At 43.5% G+C, this 25,554-nt stretch overlaps 1 protein-coding gene across 1 annotated transcript; it reads left to right on the top strand.

Moving 5' to 3' along the window:
* The first annotated feature begins 241 nt into the window (after positions 1-241).
* LOC121579940 (probable ribonuclease ZC3H12B) lies at positions 242-24,088 on the top strand. The gene is made up of 6 exons (XM_041894948.2): positions 242-634; positions 19,136-19,926; positions 20,079-20,218; positions 20,554-20,788; positions 20,870-20,976; positions 21,076-24,088. The coding sequence occupies exons 1-6, from the start codon at positions 437-439 to the stop codon at positions 22,518-22,520; spliced, it is 2,916 nt and encodes a 971-aa protein (XP_041750882.1). The 5' UTR covers positions 242-436; the 3' UTR covers positions 22,521-24,088.
* Positions 24,089-25,554: the final 1,466 nt, after the last annotated feature.

The following is a 25,554-nucleotide window of genomic DNA, read 5'->3' as shown; positions in this document are numbered from 1 at the left end:
ATGAATACATAAATAACCAAATTGAATATGCAGTTAAAAATGTGTGTGTTGATCAAAGTAGCCTGGCTATATGAGGCGGTAGTGATGATCAATTCCTTCTCAAGGCATTGTCAAATCTGATCGTCTGCGCAGCGGGATTGTAAAAAGACGACCTGGAACGGCACCATATTGTTTCTTTTCCGTTTCACTGGCCTGCTCGGGTGTATGACTTGTTGCTAAGAGACAGTCTGTGGGAGGCAGTCAAAAATGATGAAGGGAGGGGATGATGAATGATATTTAGCTAGCTGTGTTTATTATTTGCTGTAATGTTCGTAGATAGACTGTAATAGCTAGCTCAATTTTGAACTTTCTTAACAAGACATCATAGCTAAGGTTAATAAATTCGTTAGACAGCTGAGTGGGTTATATTCCTGGGTCGTTGATATACCATAAATAAATGGTTTTGGAGCTGGCAGTGCCCGCAAATGCAGGCCCTTTGCTTCACCGCTCCATACCGCACATTGAGCGTATTTTCCGGGTGAGGGTCAGCTACGGATCCGCGGAGTCAAGCTGCGACAGCTCAAATGTCAGCACCAGCAATATCATCATAGTACGCGTCGGGGAGGGCAAGGAAGATGACTGCACCAAGGCAAAAGTAAGATAACTTTGCAGGAACGCCACTGTTAACGTTAACTTCGTGTTTTCTAGCTAGCTACCGGCAACGGGTTAGCCGCATAGAAGTGGTCAACTAGTTAGCTAGCTAACGTTAGTTGATCTACTCTGGACTGCAGGCTAATGTTTGCCGTTAACTAGCTAGCTCCCTACTTGCCTTGCTAGGCTAATAAACTAACGTTAATATATTGTGGATTTGGTAATGTATGGCTAGAGCTTCATGTTTACGTGTAACGTTAGTTATTGTTTTCTGGTAGGTAACGTTAGGTAGCTAGCTAGTAAGTTAGCTAGCTCACGTTAGTAACAAACGTTAGTTTAACTAACGTTACTGCCAACAACAACAACATTATTGGCTAACGTTATAACGTTACTTTATGAGGCGCACTGTTAACTGTTTTGTGCTATAATAACAAGAGTGCTAGGCTAGCTAGCTAAGTTAACTTGTTTGAGTATTTTCTGCGCTAGCTTGTTTGAGTATTTTTAAATATTAATTACATTTTTTACAGAACGGAAATTAACGTAAATGATGTGGTTAATTTCTGTTGGAAGCTTTCCAGCTAACTAGCTAGCTAAGCTAGTCTTTACAGGTCTCAACTACTAGCCAATGTAACCAGAAGGAAGGAGTAACATATAGTACTGTTTAGCTAGGTCGATTTGTGTTGTATGGTAAACTATGATTGTGAGTTAACGTTAGCTAGAAGTATTAACTAACGTTAGCCTAGCTACCTTTTGCACAAATGTTGCTGAAACATAGCTTATGCAAAATAAACGTAGAATCTAACATTAGCTAGCTAGTTAGCGACAGTAGTTATCTAATCAACAATATGAATCATTGGTATCTCATTATGTAATCAGCACTATGAACACTTCTCACAAATTCTGCACACCTCATAGCTACTTCAAAATACCCCTTATTTGACCTTTAATGGGTTTTGACTTCCAGGACTTAGGCTACTCATGCTCATGCTTCAGAACACAGTGTTCTGGTGTGTACCTCCATTACTGCAGCATATCTGTACTTTGCAGCCTCGCTGTGGGGCCTCAGCTTGGCCAAGCATCTTAGTCCTTCTGAAGGCACATGCTCCACTTGTTGCTATGAGACAGGGCTGCACAAGCCTGTGCATGTGCAGTGCTTGAGTCTTGTGGCCTTGCTGTGTCTCAGGCTGTGATGTGGAGAAAAGAAAGATGGGGCTTCTATGCTGTTTCACGCTGCTCTGCTCCTCGCAGCTATGTCATTTTGTTCCAGGAAATTCCAACACATCAGTATTGTTGTATGAAGTAGCTACAGGGTTTCCTACAAATACACAAATGTCTGTGTTGACTTTGTGAGGACACCTATAAAATATCTGCCACTTTTGTTATAGAATGAGTTTGCCTCTTCCCAATATGTTGTATTTTAATATAATGTATAGTCTAGTTATTCTTCTGGAAAGAAAAAACGTTGTCCTTAGGATGAAGTACAGTAGTTTCATTCCATTTTCTCAGGCCAGATCTACTCCATTATCTTAGGTTTTGTGTAGTATCCTGACTCTCTCACTTTCTATAATAAGAGGTGGGGAAATAAGTAGGATATCTAAATAAGTGTTATTTGGGCTATCAAAGGTTTCAAGCTGTTGTGCACATGTTCATTAGGACGTTAGCTGCATAAGGCTCATCATATTACTAAATCCAGAATTTTTACCCATTGATAGAAAAGTACCGAATAAAATACTATGTTCCTTTCCATAGAAAGACTACTAGAGATGGACATTTCCTGTTTTTAAGTGGTTATCAAATGCCTATTTCCCCTAATCTTTGTCTCTTTACAATGTGGAAGGTAAATCTGAAAATAGGATGCAATCTGTACAAAACTGGGGGAATGATGTAGCTATGAACTGAATTGTTTGTTTCTTGTATGCAACTTATATTACCTCTGTTTAACATTGTAATTCTCATATTTTGAGGCACGCTAAGAAAGATGGGCTGTGTTTTGTGTTAGTCGTGACTGCTAAAAAGCAGTTAGCTGATGACAGGGCTGTGTTGCTAGGCAACCCATGTCATGGGCTGAGCCTCTTGAAGCACGAATGGAGGTAGCTATCTATTATCTGCAAGACCTGGGGAAGTACTGGTTTCAGTAGCACATGCATTTGGTGTCAATTTTTTTTTTTAAAGCACTTGGTCTGTATGCATATTTGGATACAAATTAATAAAGGTTTTTAAATGCTCATGTCTATCTCAAATGCATTTCAGCCTTTACATTCTGTCAATTACAATGGATAAGATTGAACTATTAATTGTTTTATTTCAATCTTTTATTTTAACAGGGATGGATACAATTGAAACACTGGCATCATGCTTTAGCTTGCACTGATTATTACTATTTCAGTTTTTACTTTTCAGGAACCTTAGATTTCCTCTTGTAGCCCAGTGTAGCTCAGTTGGTAGAGCATGGCACTTGCAACGCCAGGGTTGTGGGTTCGATTCCCGCGGGGGGCCAGTATGAAAGAAAAAAAAATTATGCACTCACAACAATATGAATCAGAACACAGAACACTGGATAAGAGCGTCTGTTAAATGACTAAAATGTAAAATGTAAAATATAGAGCTGGGCGATATGGGCAAAAAGTAATATGACGATAAATTTACCAATTTTGCTCTAACTATAAATACAATGGGTGTGTACTGTAATAAAGCACAGGTTAAGTTCAGCCACCTCTCCTGTGTCTCTTTTCAGTCCTAAACTCATCATAACATGTCAGAAGTGAATGTACCTCGCCAAACATAGAATCGAAACAACATCGGAGTCGACCGTAATGTTTAATTTGCTGAACAAAAATACAAATGATACATGCAACAATTTCAAAGATTTTGCTGATATACAGTTCATATAAGGAAATCAGTCAATTGAAATAAATTCATTACACCCTAATCTATGGATTTCACATGACTGGGCAGAGCCAGGGCCAGCCAATCATAATACGTTTTTCCCCCACAAAAGGGCTTTATTACAGACAGAAATACTCCTCAGCAGAGTGATGCCTCGTACACAAATGGACTGAATTCCTTTGTCCATATGTCTTTTTCACGCAGTCCTGCCCCACTACTGGTCGGACAAGTGTAGTGTTTGTAACGCAAGATGGAGGAGAGCCCGTCTATCGTCAGAGATCGCATTTATTTTGGGATATTGGAAAGCATTACCTTTTCATTCAAGACAGGACAAACATGTTTCAGGTAATAATAAAACATGTTAAGTAACTTTTTCCTCAACTTGTTTGTTACTTTTATTGCTGAGCGACTAGTGTTTTTTTTAGGTCAGTTTGGTTTTGGTGCGAATATTACAAAATAATAACGGGTTTCGATATATATATACAGTGGGGAGAACAAGTATTTGATACACTGTCGGTTTTGCAGGTTTTCCTACTTACAAAGCATGTAGAGGTCTGTCATTTATATCATAGGTACACTTCAACTGTGAGAGACGGAATCTAAAACAAAAATTCAGAAAATCACATTGTATGATTTTAAAGTAATTAATTTGCATTTTATTGCATGACATAAGTATTTGATACATCAGAGAAGCAGACCTTAATATTTGGTACAGAAACCTTTGTTTGAAATTACAGAGATCATATGTTTCCTGTAGGTCTTGACCAGGTTTGCACACACTTCAGCAGGGATTTTGGCCCACTCCTCCATACAGACCTTCTCCAGATCCTTCAGGTTTCGGGGCTGTCGCTGGGCAATACGGACTTTCAGCTCCTTCCAAATATTTTCTATTGGGTTCAGGTCTGGAGACTGGCTAGGCCACTCCAGGACCTTGAGATGCTTCTTACGGAGCCACTCCTTAGTTGCCCTGGCTGTGTGTTTCGGGTTGTTGTCATGCTGGAAGACCCAGCCACAACCCATCTTCAATGCTCTTACTGAGGGAAGGAGGTTGTTGGCCAAGATCTCGCGATACATGGCCCCATCCATCCTCCCCTCAATACGGTGCAGTCGTCCTGTCCCCTTTGCAGAAAAGCATCCCCAAAGAATGATGTTTCCACCTCCATGCTTCACGGTTGGGATGGTGTTCTTGGGGTTATACTCATCCTTCTTCTTCCTCCAAACACGGCGAGTGGAGTTTAGACCAAAAAGCTCATCAGACCACATGACCTTCTCCCATTCCTCCTCTGGATCATCCAGATGGTCATTGGCATACTTCAGACGGGCCTGGACATGCGCTGGCTTGAGCAGGGGGACCTTGCGTGCGCTGCAGGATTTTAATCCATGACGGCGTAGTATGTTACTAATGCTTTTCTTTGAGACGGTGGTCCCAGCTCTCTTCAGGTCATTGACCAGGTCCTGCCGTGTAGTTCTGGGCTGATCCCTCACCTTCCTCATGATCATTGATGCCCCACGAGGTGAGATCTTGCATGGAGCCCCAGACCGAGGGTGATTGACCGTCATCTTGAATTTCTTCCATTTTCTAATAATTACGCCAACAGTTGTTGCCTTCTCACCAAGCTGCTTGCCTATAGTCCTGTAGCCCATCCCAGCCTTGTGCAGGTCTACAATTTTATCCCTGATGTCCTTACACAGCTCTCTGGTCTTGGCCATTGTGGAGAGGTTGGAGTCTGTTTGATTGAGTGTGTGGACAGGTGTCTGTTATACAGATAACGAGTTCAAATAGGTGCAGTTAATACAGGTAATGAGTGGAGAACAGGAGGGCTTCTTAAATAAAAATGAACAGGTCTGTGAGAGCTGGAATTCTTACTGTTTGGTAGGTGATCAAATACTTATGTCATGCAATAAAATGCTAATTAATTACTTAAAAATCATACAATGTGATTTTCTGGATTTTTGTTTTAGATTCCGTCTCTCACAGTTGAAGTGTACATATGATAAAAATTACAGACCTCTACATGCTTTGTAAGTAGGAAAACCTGCAAAATCGGCAGTGTATCAAATACTTGTTCTCCTCACTGTATATATGTATATGTATGTTTTTTAAATATTAAATACACTTTGCATTATGTTGGTTGAATGCTGTAACAACACAGAATAAAACTGTCACGCCCTGACTCAGAGGACGCTTATATGTTGAGTCAGGGTGTGTATTTTCCTTGTTGTGTTTTTCTATGTTGTATTTTCTATGTTGAGATCTAGTATGTCTAGATCTATGTTGGCCGGTGTGGTTCCCAATCAGAGGCAGCTGTTGCTCATTGTCTGTGATTGGGGACCATACTTAGGCAGCCTATTGGCACTAGTGGGTTGTGGGATCTTGTTCCGTGTTAGGTTTGTTGTGTGTACCTTAGGACGTTGCGTATCGTTAGTTTATTGTTTTGTCGTTGTGTTTATTCGTTTAATAAACATGTTGGCATATCACGCTGCGCCTTGGTCCGTCCCGTTTATGAACGAACGTGACAGAAAATCCCACCAGACCTGGACCAAGCAGTGTGCCGAGGAGGAGCAGAGAGGATGGACTTGGCAGGAGATGAGAGAGGATCTGGCAAGAAAGCGGGAGGCCCTGATCAGGGTGGAGAGGCAATCCCCCCCAAAAAATTGGGCGGGGCACACAGTGTGGACGACGAGGCAGCAGGGGGCCGCGACAGGGCGGATCTGCTGGTTAGGAGAGGAGGCCACCAGATTACGGGGGCCATTGGTTCAGAGGGAGCAGAAGGAAGGTGTAGAGGCATGGCGAGAGGAGCTGGTTAGGCAGCAGAAGGAGCGGGGGTTAATAAAGGAATCCAGCCCTGCTCCTCGTGTCGCCAGTCCGGTCCGGCCCGTTCCTGCTCCCCGCACTAAGCCAGTGGTGCGTGTTCCCAGTACGGCCCGGCCCGGCCCGTTCCTGCCCCTCGCACCAAGCCAGTGGTGCGCGTCGCCAGCCCGGCCCGGCCTGTTCCTGCCCCTCGCACCAAGCCAGTGGTGCGCGTCGCCAGCCCGGTCTGGCCTGTTCCTGTCCCTAGCACCAAGCCAGTGGTGCGCGTTGCCAGCCCTGCCCGGCCTGTTCCTGCCCCTCGCACCAAGCCAGTGGTGCGTGTCGCCAGCCCGGTCCGGCCTATTCCTGTCCCTCGCACCAAGCCAGTGGTGCGCGTCGCTCCGGTCAGTTCAACTCCGGTCAGCTGCTCCACTCCGGAGCCAGAGCAATCCGCTTCACTGGAGTTCAGTCCAGCTCCGGTCAGCGGCTCCACTCCGGAGCCAGAGCAGTCCGCTCCACCGGTGCCTGACCCAGCTCCGGTCAGATGCTCCACTCCAGAGCCAGTGCAGTCCGCTCCACCGGGCTCCAGTCCGGAGCCTGAGCAGTCCGCTCCACCGTTGCCCGGACCAGCTCCGGTCAGCGGCTCCAGTCCAGACCCAGACGTCAGCCCCTCTCCAGGTTCGGGGTCTCCCACACCAGGGTCCAGACAGGGCTTGGAGTATAGTGGGAGGAAGGAGAGGGGAAGCAACGCGCCGAGGTCTAGACCAGACCAGGGGCGCAACAGGGAGGCGAAGAGTGAGAGGTCATCGCCCTGAACCGGATCCGCCTCCAAGGCGGAATGCCCACCCGGCCATGTTTATGTTGTGTGGTCGGAGTCCGCACCTTTGGGGGGGGGGGTACTGTCACGCCCTGACTCAGAGGACACTTATATGTTGAGTCAGGGTGTGTATTTTCCTTGTTGTGTTTTTCTATGTTGTATTTTCTATGTTGATCTAGTATGTCTAGATCTATGTTGGCCGGTGTGGTTCCCAATCAGAGGCAGCTGTTGCTCATTGTCTGTGATTGGGGACCATACTTAGGCAGCCTATTGGCACTAGTGGGTTGTGGGATCTTGTTCCGTGTTAGGTTTGTTGTGTGTACCTTAGGACGTTGCGTATCGTTAGTTTATTGTTTTGTCGTTGTGTTTATTTGTTTAATAAACATGTTGGCATATCACGCTGCGCCTTGGTCCGTCCTGTTTATGAACGAACGTGACAAAAACAATTAATAAAAGTCCCATGACGGTAGTGACTGCCAATTACTGCTTATCACTTATTAACCATCATTTATTTACATGACTTTACAAAAATATTTGTTTTATTTGATGACTTTTTCATAGAGCTGCTGCCAATGCTGTCTGACAAAATCATTATTTGAGTAGTTCTTCAAAGTAAATAAGGCATACTTTTATGACCGCTGAATACCAACTATCAATCACTTAGATCATGTATTTTCAGGCTCTCGAAGCAACTGCTTTCTATTCCTCTCGATTGCGCATTTGTCTCCGTGTCTTGATCCGCACAGACTGGACTAGTTTAAGCGGGCGTGCAATGGATTATGGTCATTGTAGTTAATTACAATGTTTTCTGCACTAAACTATGTAGAATATTGGCCTGTTGGAAACTACAACTCCCTACTATCGCACAGTTCAGGCTTGATCTGATTTATCTCTACAGAAACTGCACATCAAGCGCACAGAAAAAAAAAAGAACGAAATGGAATTCAAATAATTTAACGGACGTCCGACAATTAGTTGTTTAAAAACCGCTCAGCACTAGTTACTTTCTAGCAAGTAAAGCCTGCTTACATAAAGCAGCTAACATTAGCTAGCTAGCTGAAAGCTATACTAGGTTGAATATACTGTAGCTACAGCTAATAATTATAATCATAAACAACAAACGTTATTACTGTCACAAACTTTTCGGAATTAAAACGGGAGGCTACAGTCATAATACTGTATGATTGACTTAACAGCCAATGTTGTATCAACATTACTATTAAAATAGCACTCATTTACAGGAATGGGTAATTGTTTAAAAGTCGCTAGCTATCCCATAAAGCCATCTCCGAAAACCACATTTTCATCTTGTTCTGTGGTTTGGTAACTTCCTGTTCACTCTGGCCAGACTGAAAACAATGCAGAGTTGGGTAAAATTCAAAGGGTGCGTTCGTAAATTCACTCTGGTGTGCCAGAGAGCGCTCAGAGTGCGCTCTGGGCGTTCGTAAATTCAGAGCGTTGTCAGATTGTCCGTTTGTAAATTCAGAGCGTTTCGCTCTCGGAGCGTTCAGAGCGCACACTGGACGCTCTGGCCAAGTAGTAGGGTTGACCCGAGCGTCTGCGAGAGTTCTATCCAATTTCAAAATGGTAGTGTCCGTAACTGTAAGATGTGATGGATGTGGTATATTGATACACTTGAAGTTAGAATTCAACATATTGCCAAATGTAATGGCAAAACAAACCAAGGAGGTAATTTAGTTATGTAGCATATGTACGTGTTCATGAAGATTGAAGGTGTATGTAATTTATTATGTTCACTACTATGTAAGCTAATGCTAACTTGGCTAGCTAGCTAATTTAGCTAATGTTGGCTAGTTAGCTAATTTAGCTAATGTTGGCTAGCTAGCTAATTTAGCTAATGTTGGCTAGCTAGCTAATTTAGCTAATGTTGGCTAGCTAGCTAATTTAGCTAATGTTGGCTAGCTAGCTAATTTAGCTCATGTTGGCTAGCTAGCTAATTAAGCTAATGTTGGCTAGCTAGCTAATTTAGCTAATGTTGGCTAGCTAGCTAATTTAGCTAATGTTAGCTAGCCAAGTTTCTCCATCCTCTAATTGATCTAGGGGTTGTTGTCTTCAACCTAGTAATTATCAGCCGGGCCAATAGAGAATTGCACCATATAATAGCACTTTACTATGACAGTAACTTTAATATTGTTGTATTTATTTTTATTTTGTAGAGGATCAGGATCACTGCAGGAGCCAACCAGTGGGGGAGCAAGGGATTCAGGGAGCCAGTGAGTCAGGGGTAGCAGGGTTCACCTGGGACCAGGCAGCGGTCCTTTTCCTCATTGCACTTTATGAACAATACAAATCAAATTTCCATTCTTCAAAAATGAGAAAAAAAGCTGCCTGGGAGCTCATAGCACTATAAATGCATAAGAAAGGCCATCAGGTCACAGGCCCCCAATGTGACAACAAGTGGAAAAGCATGTTAAATGTGTACAAGGAGACCCTCTCTAATAACAAAAAATCGGTCTCAGGAAGGGCAACATGCCCATATTTTAATGCGCTAGACACCCTCCTTCATAGATACATCAACCCTGTGTCAATAGCCAGCAACATCAGTGGGTTTCAGCCCATGTTAGGTCTACCAATTGCTCCAAAGCCCACCGCTCAACCTGACCTGACACAAGCAGAGTCCACCGAGCCAGAGGATGAGGGACAAACAAGACAATCTGTGAAACAGAGAGAGCGCTGCAGTGAAATAGTAAGTGCTGGCTCCATCTCATACACACATCTTGAGGTGGGGTGCCCAACTCTGATCCAGGGACTAGGGGTGGGTCCAGGGGTTGTTCACCGTGTAGCATGCCCCGGAGCACACCATCTATGGTATCATCATTGCAGAGACAAACATTTTGTGTTGCACACATGCAAGTATACAGAGTGGGATCAGGTCAGTGCCGTTCATATCAAGGTACTTCAGCGCCTGAACCTTCCCTTCAGGTGGGCCAAGGACCTCTCTATTGTGCACCTTGTGGTGCAGAGTGAGGTGTTGAAGCTTTTTTGAACTCCTGATAGGTGGCCGTTGTCGTTGAAGGGAACCAGCAGCCATGGTTGTAGAGGGTATGCAGGATCCCCCAGGATGTGGGTGTCGTTGGGCACAATAGACTGAGGGTTGGCGGTAATCATCTGGTGCAGGTCTGAGTTCCGGTACACCCTTGCATCATGCACTGTGCCGGGATAGGCACTAAATACACTTGTGAAAAGCATTTTGTCATCGCAGATGGCCTGGAGGTGCAAAGAATGGAACGACTTTCAGTTGTCATATGTCTCAGGGTATTCTCGGTGGGCCTTGATGGGAATGTGTTTTCCGTCAATTGCTCCGATCACCCCAGGGAACTTAGCTGCCTTTGCGAAGCCACTGATGACTTATTGTGCTCTGGCCCGTTGGCCATACGATGACTCGTACAGAGAGATGCAGGCCTCGATCATAGATTTAGAGATATCGAACCTGTCGCCGATTCCCATGCACAAAGGAATAAAATATATCATGATATTATATACATTATGATATAACTGTTATAATAACATAACACTACTCAGAACCTAAATTCACTCTTTGCTAACTAGGCCATGATTCGAGATCAAATACAAATGATGCTGCAGTAACATGCAGTTCGTCATTACCACCACAAGGCGTCAGCGATACCATGTGCCTTTTAAATCAAATCAAATTTTATTTGCCACATGCACCGAATACAACAGGTGTAGACCTTACAGTGAAATGCTTACTTACAAGCCCTTAACCAACAATACAGTTTTAAGAAAATAAAAACTAAAGTGTTAAGTAAAAAATTGATCAGTAAAAAATAGCTAATAATAGCAATTAATTAAAGTACTGTCAACAGTGCTTTATGACAGTTGAAAGGTAATGTAAATATCACGTAAACAAAACCTATTTACCATTAACCAGGATGGATTTCTGGTGAGTTTTATTGCAGATCGCTTGCTGTATATTTTATTATATATTTTGAAATGTGCGAATAACAGTCTGTGGCCCTGTTTACCTGTTGTCTGAGCATTATGACAACTTATTACAGTGTTTGAAGTACCTAGGTCTATAATTGTATGTTGTTGGTCTGTGCACGTGTATGGACTACAGTGGCTAGCTGTGATGGAGTTGGCAAGTTATGACGTTGCTTATCAATGTGTGGTACTGTAGATTTGGACATCATTTTGTCAAGTTCTGTACCTGATCACATCCATAATCATGATTAGTTTATAATGGCACGACAATATTCACCTGAATGACTCCTGATTTCCTAGTAACCACAGCACAATCATGAGCTGCTTGTCTGCTAGAATGGATGGACGACCGACTGCCTGGTTGGTTATTTGGGTAGCTGTTTCCTCGCAGAGGGTTTTTAAAGGTGCTCCTTTTCATTCTGAAGTGCATTTTGAAGTCCTCATCAATTTTTTCGGCATAGTCTGGAATCCGTGTGTGCATAAACTGCGGATTGGGTGTTAACATATTCAGGATTTCCATGTCAATGTTGGCAGTGTCATACTCCTAAAAATCCCAAATGAAAAACATTGTACTGTAGCAAGCTAGCTATCTGGCTAGAATAGCCTGCTATGTTACTAGCTAAGTAAGTTCCGTTATACTATTCTAGATATTGCCATTCCAGCTGACAATCAGCTGATTGCACTTGCCAACGTTAGCTAGCTAGGTTGCTGTTACTGTCTGTAGCTAAAAACAAGGTTCGTGACACACTGACACGCCAAATGCATGTTGCAAGGCTAATGCGTTGATCTTACATTGTCTTCATCACTGTCACTGTCAACCAGAGTCTCAAAAATGGATGAAACAACATTGTTTACTACCCAAAAGAGAGCAGTCACGCCTTCTCTAAATTCAAGCCTTTTTTATTGGTGAACTGTTTATCGTTAATAAATTTGTCGTTAGCAAGCGCCCCAGACGCTCGAACCAGAGCGCTTGCATTTCAGAGGAGAGCGTCCAGAGGGAATTTACGAACGTACCCAAAGTATACGGCATGCGTTTCGCAACGGAGCCTCGGACGCAAGCGAGCGCTGCAATGCCACTACGTTGCAGACCGTCACCAATGTATGACTTCCGGCGCAACGCAACAGACTGCACATTTGGAATGTGTAAGCGGCGTAAATCCCAATTCAAACGACAAGCATTTTTACACACGTGAATGAGTGTGCTGACGCTTTGAACACACTGACTGCGTCATTGCGCAAAATAGTATGCAGCATCTAGATATGTGTGCAACAAAACATTCACCTTCTGCTACCATTTCTGTCAACCCATCTACGCATACAGTTTGACGCATACGTTCGATAAATCCAACGTATGCACAACACAGAACGCACTGCAAGGCAAACGCAGCGTTCCATTGGAAATGAATGTACTTCTGGTGTACCTAAACGCAATGACGCAGTCGGTGTGTTCGAAGCGTAACGCTGGATAGAATGCATATGAGTGAATGAGAGAATAGACGGGCCGCAAGCGTCAACGGCATCAGCGCATCAAATTAGAAACCAAGTCTATTTTTCTTGCGTCTACGCGAAGCAATGCTTGTAAAATGAGTGAATCAATTGTGTGGGTTGTTTTGTAGAAAATGAATTAGAGGATTGTTATGATCTCCCTTATGCTAAGTAGACTAAAGATGTAGTTTAAAATGTATTTGGCTGTAAGCTAAGGTTTATCAGTCAAATAGGCTACATATTTAAAAACAATCGCAGCCAACCTGTGTTGATTTTGATCGTATAGGCATATAGCCTAGGCAGGCTACGGCTGGAAAACTCAAGGAACTCCAATTTCAAGAGAGAATACTGTGTTTGGTTTATAAACATCCTCATGTTCGTGAGCTAGTATAACAACAACTGTTTAGCCCAGGTACTGTGGAGCCTGTAGGACATCTTAGGCAAGTAAAAAGGAACACACAACAATATTCCCAGGGGTTAGCTACATAGCGAACATACAGTGTATCAACGTTTATAATGGATTTTCATTACAATTACGTTGGCATACGGTACGCAGTGTATGTGAATTGACTCTCGCTACTCTCGCACAAAAGTGTGATTTGGCCTTAAGTGAGAAAGTCAGAGTGGAGATTCGTTGCTAGACGGAGCAGCCAGGAGAGAAAAAAGAGAGCAGCCAATGACATATATACACATACACACACAGTACCAGTCAAAAGTTTGGACACACCTACTCATTCCAGGGTTTTTCTTTATTTTTTACTATTTCCTACTATTGGATTGGCTCAAACGCATTAAGAAGGAAAGAAATTCCATAAATTAACTTTTAACAAAGCACACCTGTTAATTGAAATGCATTCCAGGTGACTACCTTTATGAAGCTGGTTAAGAGAATGCCAAGTGTGTGCAAAGCTGTCATCAAGGCAAAGGGTGGCTATTTGAAGAATCTCAAATGTAAAATATATTTTGATTTGTTTTAACACTTTTTTGGTTAATACATGATTCCATATGTGTTATTTCATAGTTTTGATGTCTTCACTATTATTCTACAATGTAAAAATAAAGAAAACCCCTTGAATGAGTAGGTGTGTCCACATTTTTGACTGGTAATGTGTATGTGAACTCAATAGCGCAAATGAAGTTGGTTAAGAATAACGGGGATCCTGTTTTCTACAAACAATGCCTGCAGTACCACGGTCAGCCTTGAACTTCTGTGGCTTGAATGAGCGGGGACAGTCGTTCTCCCCTGGGAGCAGCTGACAATAACAGCTAAGCTAGCAACCGAAAAAGTTCACCTGAAAAAAGGTAAAGATGTCACTGTTTTCAATCATCCCACCGGAAAACTTTGACTTCACAGACTTTGGTAACTGGCCCAATTGGATCTTGAGGTTTGAAAGATTTTGTATAGCAGCAGGCTTAAATGAAAGATCTGAAGAATACCAAGTCAACTCACTAGTGTACACAATGGGGGATAAAGCTGATGTTCTCTCAACGTTAGCCTTAACTAGTGAAAACAAAAAGAGCTTTATGAAAGTCAGAGATGCTTTTGAGAATCATTTTGTGTGCAAACACAATCTATGAGAGGGCTAGACTCATCAAACGGTGTCAAGAGCCAGGCGAGACAGCTGAGACATTTATCACTGCAGTTCATAAACTAGCAGAGCACTGCCAGTATGGGGGGGTACTCCAAGAGGTGATGATCATAAACAAGCTGGTAGTAGACACAATGGATCACGGGCAGTAGCTAGACTCAGCGTTGACTCTCACAAAAGCCATTACAAAAAGAAGACAACTGGAGGAAATCAAAAAGCAGCTCAGACATGAAAGAGGCAAAGATGGATGCAATGACATTCCAGAGAATGGGCAAACGGCATCCAGTGAAAAATGGACAGAAATGGTATGGAACTGTCAATCAAACCACAGGATGTGGAAGGTGTGGTAAGCCACCGCCACACTCACTGTACAGTTGCCCTGCACCACAGGCAAAGGATAGAAAATGCCAGAAGAAAGGACATTTTGCAGCTGTGTGTAAATCATGTAGATGAAATCCATGACATGACAGAGAGCATTGAAAATATTTTTCTTGGAGAAATAGAAATATGGATTCAGTTGATGTGTGGAGACCGAATGTGAACATGAATGGCCAACAGGTGACAAGCTGGAGATTGGAGCAAGAATGACGGCTATCCCAGCCAGTCTCTACTCCAAACAGCAGAGAGATGGAGCCCTCAGCAGAGCAACAAAGAACCTGTGTGGTCCAAGCAACACACTGTTACAGGTGAGAGGACCATTCAATGGCACTCTAGAGCACGTGGGCAAAACAGTGAAACACTCAGTGTTCGGGTGTCCCAACTGCTAGTGTTGCCTGCTATACAGGACCTGCAGCTGCTCAAACCAGTGAATGCCATACATGAGCCATCACCTAACTACAGAGAACTGTATCCCAAAGTGTTCACAGAACTAGGGAAACGGGGAGTACAAAATAAAGCTGAAAGAGTTAGCCACACCCTTTGCCTTGTCGGTGCCATGCCGTGTCCTGCTGCCCCTGTTGAAAAAAAGTCAGTGAAACTATATCGGATGATGGACGTGGCCACACCCATAGAATGACAAACATCAGAATACGCGTACATATGACATCTGAATGAGAATGTGTCTAGAGAAAGACACATCTTACCTGCAGTGGATCAGACGCTGGCCAAACTGTCAGCAGCAACAGTTTTCTCCAAGCTAGATGCCACAGCGGGGTTCTGGCAGATCCCGCTACACACAAACTCAGCCCCGCTCACCACCTTCATAACACCTTTTTGGAAGGTATCGTTTCAGCAGGCTCCTCTTTGGAATATCATCAGCACCAGAGCACTTGCAGAAATGCATCACCCAAATGCTGGATGGACTGGAAAGAAGCGTATGCCATGCAGACGACATCCTGGTGTTCTGACAAATATGGGAAAAGAAGCACCAACGACTGCAGAAAGTACTGGAGAGACTTCAAGAGCAGGGGCTGACACGCAGCGAGAAATGTCAGTTTGCAGTGGAGCAGGTAAAGTTTCTGGGTCATGTCATACAGACTGAGATGCCAGTGCCCAAAGACATCACATATGTTCAATGCTTCATGGGCATGGTGAACTACGACAAAGTTATCTCCAAACATTGCAGAACTGACAAACCCAATCAGGGACCTCCTGAAAGCTGACAAGAACTAGATGTGGGACTGTGCACAGCAAACAGCGTTTGAGAAATGCAAACAGAACTGAGTTGTCCTGCAGTTCTTGCACAATACTGCCCTGACGAGCAGACAAGTGTCTGCAGATGCATCCTCATATGGACTGGACGGAGTCCTTAGTTTCCCAACTGTCACAGTCGGTTGAGTGGAGGCCTGTGGCCTTCATATCATGCAGTATGATAGAGACGGAGCGCAGATACGCTCAAATTGAGAAGGAGACTCTTGCTGTTACCTGGGCTTGTGAGTGTTTCCAAACTTAGGCACCTGCCAGGGTTGGACTTCATGATCAGAACAGGCCTCTTATTTCATGCCTAGGCACAAGAGCGCTGGATGATCTATCTCCTCGCATACTGAGATTCTGACTCAGGCTAATACGCTTCCCCTATCGGATCATGCACGTCCCAGGCAAGAATTTGGTGACAGCCGATGCTCTCTCGAGCTCCACTCCCGGGGGCACTTACTGAGGAAGACATGACACGGGAGATGGACGTCAAACCTACATCAACCACATCATCCAACAGTTAGTTACCTGCAACAGACACAAAGCTGAGTGAACTACAGAGAGCCCAAGAAGAGGTTGAGGTGTGTAAATAGTTTTTAAAAACCCTCATACAGACAAAGTGGACAAACAGAAAAGCAGCCCCACCCCAACTTCAACCATGCTGGCAACGCAGACAGGACCTCTTGAGGGCGGATGGCTTGCTAATGAAGGGCAACAGAATGGTCAACAATGCAACAAGAAATGCTGGAGCCAGGACATCAAGAGCACAGCTGTCAGTTTGGTGGCCAGGCCTGTCTAACCCGATCAAGGAGACTGTGAGCCAATGTGAGACTTGTGCAAAGGAAAGCTACAATGCTCCAGAACCTCTGACGCGCCTCTAAATAATAATAGTAATTTGGTGGGTGCTTATATTTGTCCTTTTACACACATGTACAAGTGTGTATTATACGCATGTGTGAATTGGAAATGTAATTCCCAACACTCCCTGAGACATCAATCAATCAATCACATGTATTTATAAAGCCCTTTTTACATCAGCAGATGTCACAAAGTGCTATACAGAAACCCAGCCTAAAACCCCAAACATCCTCGGAGAGTGGGGTCACGGCCAGGTTCAGCCATGATCAACGGCGACCCTGGAAGCAATTAGGGTTATGTGCCTTGCTCACAGATTTTTCACCTTGTCAGCTTGGGGATTCAAACTAGTGACCTTTTGGTTACTGGCCCAACGCGCTAACCACCAGGCTACCTGTGGCCCTAACCTCACGACCACGACAGAAACTTATCTCGCTACATTGAGGTAGCCACTCTGACCACAATCACAACTGTTACAGAGAGGGTGAAAGCAATCTTTGGGAGACATGGGGTCCATGTGACCCTAGTGACAGACCATGGACCCCAGTTCTCATGTGACAAGTAGTCCACGATACCCCCAGAGCAATGGCGAAGCAGAGCGGGCGGTGAACTGTGAAGCCCTTGCTGAAAACTGAGACAATCCTCACAAAGCGCTCATGGTGTACCATGCCACCCCTCTGGCTCATGGTGCGTCCGAACTCAGCTGCTGATGTGGCGCAACATCAGAACTCCCTTGCCAGTCATTCAATCTCAACTCAAACCTGAGTGGCCAGACCTCAAGTCCTTTGAGAGGAAGGATAGGGAAATGAAGGACAAAAAAGCTGCCTGGTACAACAGACGACGGAGAACGCAGGAACGACCAAACCTTGTTCCGGGACAACGAGTCTGGATCAAGAACGTCCCCAGCATTGGCACAGTCAGCAGTTCGGCAGAGACTAAAAAAATCCTACAACATGGAGACGCCAATAGGCAGCCAGGGAAGAAACAGGTGTCAGCTACATGTCACCCCACAGAGCGTCCTACCAGACAACCCCACGACCACAAGTTCTAGTTGCATCATAAGACCTCCTTTGAGGATGAACTTATAGAGACACATAGCTGTGTGATCAAGGGCCAGAATAACCCCCTACCACAGCTTAGAGGTTCAGGTAGTCTACCCTGGCTTCTGAAAATAAATGTTCCTGAAAAAGAAATTGGTTAAAGCTGCAATATGTAACTTTTTGGGCGACCCGACCAAATTCACATAGAAATGTAAGTTATAGATCTGTCATTCTCATTGAAAGCAAGTCTAAGAAGCCATAGATCTGTTCTGTATGCGCTGTTTCTATGCTTCCCTTTCTTAAGTTTTAGTTTTTGCGTCTTTTACTTTAGGTTTTGTACACCAGCTTCAAACAGCTGAAAATACAATATTTTTGGTTATTGAAAATATATTTCACAGCGGTACTTGCTTGTTTTGTCACAAACTGAAATGAGGCAAACTATTAGAATTTTAGCGACCAGGAAATGGTGGAGCGATTTCTGCATATTGCACCTTTAAAAAAAGTTTTTATCTCAAGTTCCTGAAAAGTGTCTTGATTAAATCTGTCTTTACAAAAAGGAGGACGTGTAATGGTGCGCATTAATACATGTATACAGTATACGCATGGATACATGCAGGGGGAGTAATAAAGCACAGGTTAAGTTCAACCACCTCTCCTGTGTCTCTGTTCAGTCCTAAACTCACAGTGGAGAGAGGGCGTGAGAGCTGGCAGGGAAACAGGTAGGCCTACAGGGCAGATACGTTCATTGCATGAATCAGGATAATGGACATTAATGTTCACCAAAAGGTTTTTAGAACCCAAAAATCTGCAGGAACGTTGTGTAGCCTAATCTCCAAAAATTACCAATGTGCGCAAAATGTTTCGTTAAGTGGAAGGCAATGTCTGTGTCTGTAATATTTAGTTTAATCGTCCCAGCTCTTAAGGCCATACTTAACATTTACAAATGCATTAGACATTAGTGATGGGGGAAAAATCAATACAGTTACATATCACAATATTATTTTAGATGATATTGTATCGATACTTTGACTAGGTAATCGATACTTTTTGGCTAGATAATGTTAGCTAGCGCTAGTCGGCTGTACCTGGGCCAAACTACTGTATTTTTCATCCTATATCTTGTTCTTTAAAAAAAATTGTGAGCCATCATGTTTTCAACGCTTTTATTTCCATGACTGATAAACTCTAATGCTCTCGTCTCTCTGCAGCAGACATATAGTGAGCAATATGTTTCGAACATGAAATCGCAATAAAATCGCAGTATGGAATTGCAATGCATATAGAATGTCGCATCAGTACCTAAATATCGTGATAATATCATATCGTGAGGTCCCTGGCAATTCCCAGCCCTATTAGACATGCATTGAATATTTTACTTGTAGGCAGGGATGACATTTGGCCAGTTTGGTGTTTTTATTGACAATCGCCCTTTGTTTTTTTCCAGGATTACATAGTTTCCTTAACTTCGCCAGCCCACCTAAAGAGAGAGCATCTAACATTGGCTCAACACAAACAGCTGGTTGCGCTGAAGCCAGCCATCGAGTATGACTCTCAGGCTGTGGTGGAGGTGAGGGAGCATGTGGTGGACATCTCCGGTGGCGAGAGGAACGTAATGACGGCATGGTCGATGGTGGAGAAGATCAAAATGGAGAAACACCCTTACAGGGAAGAGGCCCCTGAGCTGACTGAGGCCCAGCAGCCCAGTGGGGAGTCGGAGGAGGGGAACAGCTCAGAGAGCGAGTCAGAGCATCAGCTGCAGGTGAACAGGGGCAGCTGTAAGAGGAAGGAGCTCTTCAGTGCCACCAAGCCTCACCGTCAGCTCTGTCGCTCTCCATGTCTGGACCGGCCCAGCTTCTCCCAGAGCAGCACTCTACCAGAGCTCCGCCCTGACGACACCAAGGCCGCCGCAGTGCTCAAACATGCCAGCGACAAGGTGTACCAAACCAAGATGGAGTTTGCCTTGAAGCTGGGATACTCAGGTGAACAGGTGGAGACAGTGCTGAATAAGTTAGGGGCTTCTGCCCTTATCAATGATATTCTGGCTGAGCTTGTGAGGCTTGGTAATAAAGGTGAACCGGAAGTTCAAGCCAGTAGTAATACAGGCACGTTGGTCTCCCGTGGAGGCCCCTGTGTCAAAGAGGCTGTCAGTCCGGAGTTGTCACTTGAAGATGATTCCGTGGATCCTTATGATAATCTCAGGCCTATCGTCATTGATGGATCGAACGTGGCAATGAGGTAAGTCTCTTTTAGAATGTGGCAATGAGGTAAGTCTCATTTTGTACCTCACCTCATGCAGAATGTGTTCTGAACCATCTGTTTTTCAATGGCTGTACTTGAATTACCTTTACAAGCAGACCTTTTTACTATGTGGTTGTTTTGTTTTGTAGCCATGGAAACAAAGAGGTTTTCTCTTGCCTTGGTATCCAATTGGCTGTTGATTGGTTTGTGGAGAAAGGACACAAAGACATCACAGTGTTTGTTCCTGCCTGGAGGAAAGAGCAGTCGAGACCTGATGCCCCCATTACAGGTACTAAAGCTCTACTTCATTTAGACGTGCCTGCCCGAGATATTTTCTAAAAAGGTTGTCTATGTTTTGGGGGGAGTGTGTGTGTTTTTTTATTTTATCAACGTGTGTGAACATTGAGCTCAATTATCCCCGTGCAAAAAAAGCACCCACTGTGAGCAAAATAACTGTTACCATTTTAAATGGATGACGTTAAGCCGCAATTAATTTGTTTGTTTACAAATGTAATGCATATGAAAATCTCAATGTGGAATCACGCAAACCATAGGCCTACAGAGTTCCGTGTAACAATTTGTACGCTGCTGTTCTTGACTGATGTTTTAACTTTCATTTCACAGACCAAGATATTTTGCGGAAGCTGGAGAAAGAAAAGATCCTAGTGTTCACCCCATCTCGGAGGGTCCAGGGAAGGAGAGTGGTGTGCTACGATGATCGCTTTATAGTGAAGCTGGCCTGTGACTCTGATGGCATTATTGTGTCAAATGACAACTACAGGGACTTACAGAACGAGAAGCCGGAGTGGAAGAAGTTCATAGAGGAGCGGCTGCTGATGTACTCGTTTGTCAATGATAAGTAAGTTATCAAAGCCCTTACTTGGGTAATGAGTGTAATTCACTACAGAATAACTAAGCATATTCTCTTTTTATGTTTTAGATTCATGCCACCTGATGATCCTTTGGGAAGACATGGTCCAAGTTTAGAGAATTTTCTCCGCAAGCGTCCTGTTGTTCCAGAGCACAAAAAGCAACCTTGTCCATATGGTAGATTGTCTCAACAAATAATTATATTGTAATTTTGTGGTTGTACTGCTGATGTACAAATTGTTTAATTTGTGCTCTCTTTTATATCACCTTAAACAGGGAAAAAATGCACTTATGGACATAAGTGCAAGTACTACCACCCAGAGCGTGCAAACCAGCCCCAGCGGTCAGTGGCTGATGAACTGAGGGCGTTTGCCAAGTTGTCTGCTGTGAAGACAATGAGCGAGGGGGCCCTGGCCAAGTGTGGCACTGGACCCGCCACAGCTAAGGGGGAGAGTGGCTCTGAGGCTAAACGTGTGGCCCCCAAGCGCCAGTCTGACCCCAGCATCCGCTCAGTCACCTGCGAGCCAGAGGAGAGACTGTCCGCTGTCCGTAAGCCTGAGGCAAATTCTGTGCCTTCCCTCGTGTCTGCCCTCAGCGTGCCCACCATGCAGCCTGCAAAGAGCCACGCGGCTGGTGCCTTGAACACACGATCAGCCAGCAGCCCAGTGCCCGGCTCCCTCCAGTTCACCCACAGCTCACTGGAGCACATGTCTAGTGTACAGTACCCACACCCACCCATCCTAGTCACCAACAGCCATGGCGCTTCTGTCACTTACAGTGAACAGTTTCCTAAGTACGATTCTGTGAGCACGGACCATGGATACTACTCCATGCTTAGTGAGTTTTCTAACATGAGCATGAGCAGCATGCACAACGTAGACAGCTTCTGTAGCATGGAGCATGAGCACGGGGTTTATCAGAGAAATCCCAGCCAGCATTGCCCTGAGCCCTGCCTCAGCCATTCTAACAGTGACTCCTTTTCCTCTTATGGGGAATTATACATGAGCTCAGTGGACAGTAGCCTGGATGAGAGCATGAAGGGACAGCAGGCTCCTGCACAGAGCAGACTCCAGGCCTTCTCCCATGGGGGGTTCCATCACGAGGCCCTGACCCGGGTGCAGAGCTATGGCCATGAGGAGCCCAAGCAGGGTCCAAGCAGGAAGCAGTCCATATCCCACCTGACACCGCATGTCCAGCACCCTGTTGTTGGGGCCCGGTCCAGCTGCCCAGGGGACTACCCCTTACCTCAGAATGTCCTACCGTCACAGTCCTCGCAGCCGGGACGCTCCCTGGGCATGACACGTATGGACAGCATCTCAGACTCCAGGCTGTACGAGAGTAACCCCATGAGGCAGCGTAGACCCCCACTGTGCCGCGAACAGCACGCCAGCTGGGACCCGCTGCCCTGTGGCAGTGAGTCCTATGGATACCACTCGTACCCCCTGAGTAACAGCCTGATGCAGCCGTGTTGTGAGCGGGTGATGGTCCGCAGCATGCCTGACAAGATGGAGCAGATCTGGAGGTCTCCGTGGGAGAACCCGCCTCAAGCCGAGCACCAGGAGCGCCATGTCATCCCAGAGCACCAGTACCAAACATACCGCAACCTCTGCAACATCTTCCCCGCTTTCGTGGTGCACTCTGTCATGGAGAAAAACCCTCATCTGACGGACCCACAACAACTCGCTGCCGTCATTGTCACGAAGCTGAGGTCTTGCCATTGAGTATTTTCATTTTATTTTTGAAGCTACAATTGTCTGAATAGTATTACCGTAGTACTCTGCATTTGAAGTAAGTTATTTGATTGTCATCCAAACAATTTGTCCTCATGAAATTCACAAATGTAAGGGAAAACTTTGACTGATGGTAAGATTTTGAATTTGAACATAGTCGTCCTTTTAATACATAGCGGAATTATTTTACTATACGTAGATTATATTGTGCATATCTGACAATGCTGTAAATACTACGTGACTTAGTTGTTTATTGTGTAATTATTATTTTTGGGTAAAAGACAGAGGGAAGTGAGTGCAAGCATACCTCAGAGCATGAACTTTGACATTTAATGGCCTTATATCTGAATGACCTCACTGCTCCAGTCATTGTTTAACGGGTTTCAATTAATATCCTAATGTAGTTGAGTTCAGTCTCCTTTGCGTTTTAAATGTTAAGCACTAAGTATTTAGAATAATATATATTTTCTCAATCTCACTTTACAAAGCTACAATTTTGGTAGAACTTGCGAGTGCACGTACATAAGCAAGCCAAACTACAACTGGGAAAGATTATACTTAAAACATCTGTGCACATATAAAACACATGAAAGCCATTTAAAAGACATTTAAAAGCTGCTGAAATAATGCCAAAAATATAGAGAATTAACCTTGTCATTATAAAGCAATCGTAGTTTTGATGCAGACAATTGATTGGGTAGTAGTGTAACATCACATCAGTGTTGTAAGACTTAACCGTTGATGGATTGTATGGCTGGCTGTGTTGATTAGTTACCTTAATGTAACTGTTACATGGAAATGCTTGGGAACGCTTTTGAGCGTGTATATATCCTTGTCTTGCACCTTGGGACCTGGCATGTGACTTGATGGCACATTCAGTGTGTTTAACGTGACTTATATTTGTAATTACTAAGGAACTGGTGAAGTCTCATCGGCAAAATGCTTTAAAGAAAAGCATCCATTTCCTTATTAATGCTGAGAGACAAGCCATGTAAATGAACACATGTAAAGAAAACGAAAACATCTCTGAATGTTATTTGCCCAAAAGATTTTTCGGGCTTTGTTGACTTTGTTTTTTCATGAGCTAAGAGCAGGCCATGTTGGGCCTCTTGTCTCTTCATGAGAAGGTGTGACACACTGCCTTGATGTTTCTTCCTGTGAAACACTCAGAATGCGAGGCTGCCGTCAGGGTTGTTTCTGGCATTTGGCTTACAGTTTGCGTGCCTACCTTACCCCTCACTACTTTCCCTCAAGTTTGAAAGGCTTTATAATGATTGATAATGGTAAAGAAATAAAGACCCCCCCACACACACACACACACACACACTCTTACACTAAGTGACATAAAAGTAGAAATAGACTACTGAAATGTAAAATGGATGTGAAATGTGTTGTTTATAATGTAATCTTTATAGACTTTCACGGAATCATGTTTCTTTTCTCAGTGAGTAAAATATAATGAACTGAAATCAAGGTCTTGGGCCATATCCAATGCACATTAGTATTTAGTTTATTTTGACATAGCATATGCATGTTTCATACTTTTGTTGAGAGCAGAAAGCCCCCCCTCGCCTTTTGAAGTGCTGCAAACAACAAAGCCTAAAATGTCTAGAAATGACATTTGTTTGTTGATACAAATTGTATCTATTTCTTGATTGTAAAATATATTTATGAAATGTACAATATATTATACAAATTGTTTTATTTAAGAAGAAAAAAATACAATGCCATAATGTTTGTGACACTGTGTGTCACTGGGAGTAGCCCATTGGTATGTACTATTTCTTACTGGGCACAGTAGTTTATTTACAGGGACACTTACGTGCTACATAGAAGTGCACAGATACCCTGTGTGTAGCTGTAAGCATTGTGTCCTCGTGTGTGTGTGTGTGTGTGTGTGTGTGTGTGTGTGTGTGTGTGTATACTGAAATTACCACTCAACGTACAGTTTTAATGTGCTATTAAACTTGTTGCATTAAAGTTTTTTGCTGTGTTGTAACCCAAGCAGCTTGGTAAAAAATAACATTGAGACCCCTCTATAACTTTTGATCCACATCTGCTCTTTTCCTGCATTGATACCATCCGTATTTAAATGTATTGACATGTAGACATTGAAAAACATGCCAAATCTGGTTACATTTTAGTTGCTGCACAGAAAACTGAATAGGTTGCAATGCCAGTCATAATTGCTTGGGTTATGACACTTGGGGGGTTATTTGTTAAATAAATACTATAAAGAAAAAATGGATTTGACCCACATAATACTATATTTAATTCTTAGGCTACTGACACAGTAAAGTCAAGTATGATTAAGTGAGTATTTATGAGACAGGTAATTTGTATTACCTCTGATTGGACAAGGGTAAAAGTGTGGAAAGGGATTTGATGAATAACCCTCTTTTTTGGTGACAAGATTATATCTTTATTGATTTATGGTTTACTTTGGAAATCTGTCATTCTCACCAATGGCACTTGATCTAGCCTTAAGTATTTTAAAGCATGTGAGAGTATATTGGTTTTAGTTATATGTTTCAAATGAGAAATGTTATTTTAGCCGTGAGCATTTGTAATTACATTTAAATTTAAAAGATAGGCCTATGTTTGTGATGACTGACTGATTTCAGTCTTCTTTATCATGATATTGGTGGTCTGAGCAATTAGGCTTGCGGTTGATTTTATTGTTGGAATTGAACTCAGCAGGTAGAGGTTTGAAAAGCTACAGATATTTTCAATGTGTAGATTAACCTTGAATCAATGTTCTAAATATACCAGCTCACCTGAAATTGTATATTCACCCACAATAGCAATTCTCAGGTACTATGAGATTTACTACGAATTACTTCAGAAACAATATTCTTGATGTGTGCTATTATTATAAACGATAAATGCGCTTACAAAGTCAGATTTGTGAATTAGTTCAGGTCTCATGTCCTAAAGCTAAATTGAACTGTCTTGTATTGTGGTTTTGCAATGTAAAAGGGTTATAAGAGTGAGTTGACAACTAGGTCGTGTTATGAGCTGCAGT

Source organism: Coregonus clupeaformis, chromosome 13, assembly GCF_020615455.1.
Source record: "Coregonus clupeaformis isolate EN_2021a chromosome 13, ASM2061545v1, whole genome shotgun sequence".
In the NCBI taxonomy this organism is placed as follows: domain Eukaryota; kingdom Metazoa; phylum Chordata; class Actinopteri; order Salmoniformes; family Salmonidae; genus Coregonus; species Coregonus clupeaformis.
The sequence above is the reverse complement of the archived record's forward strand: the minus strand, read 5'-3'. Positions and strand labels throughout refer to the sequence as shown.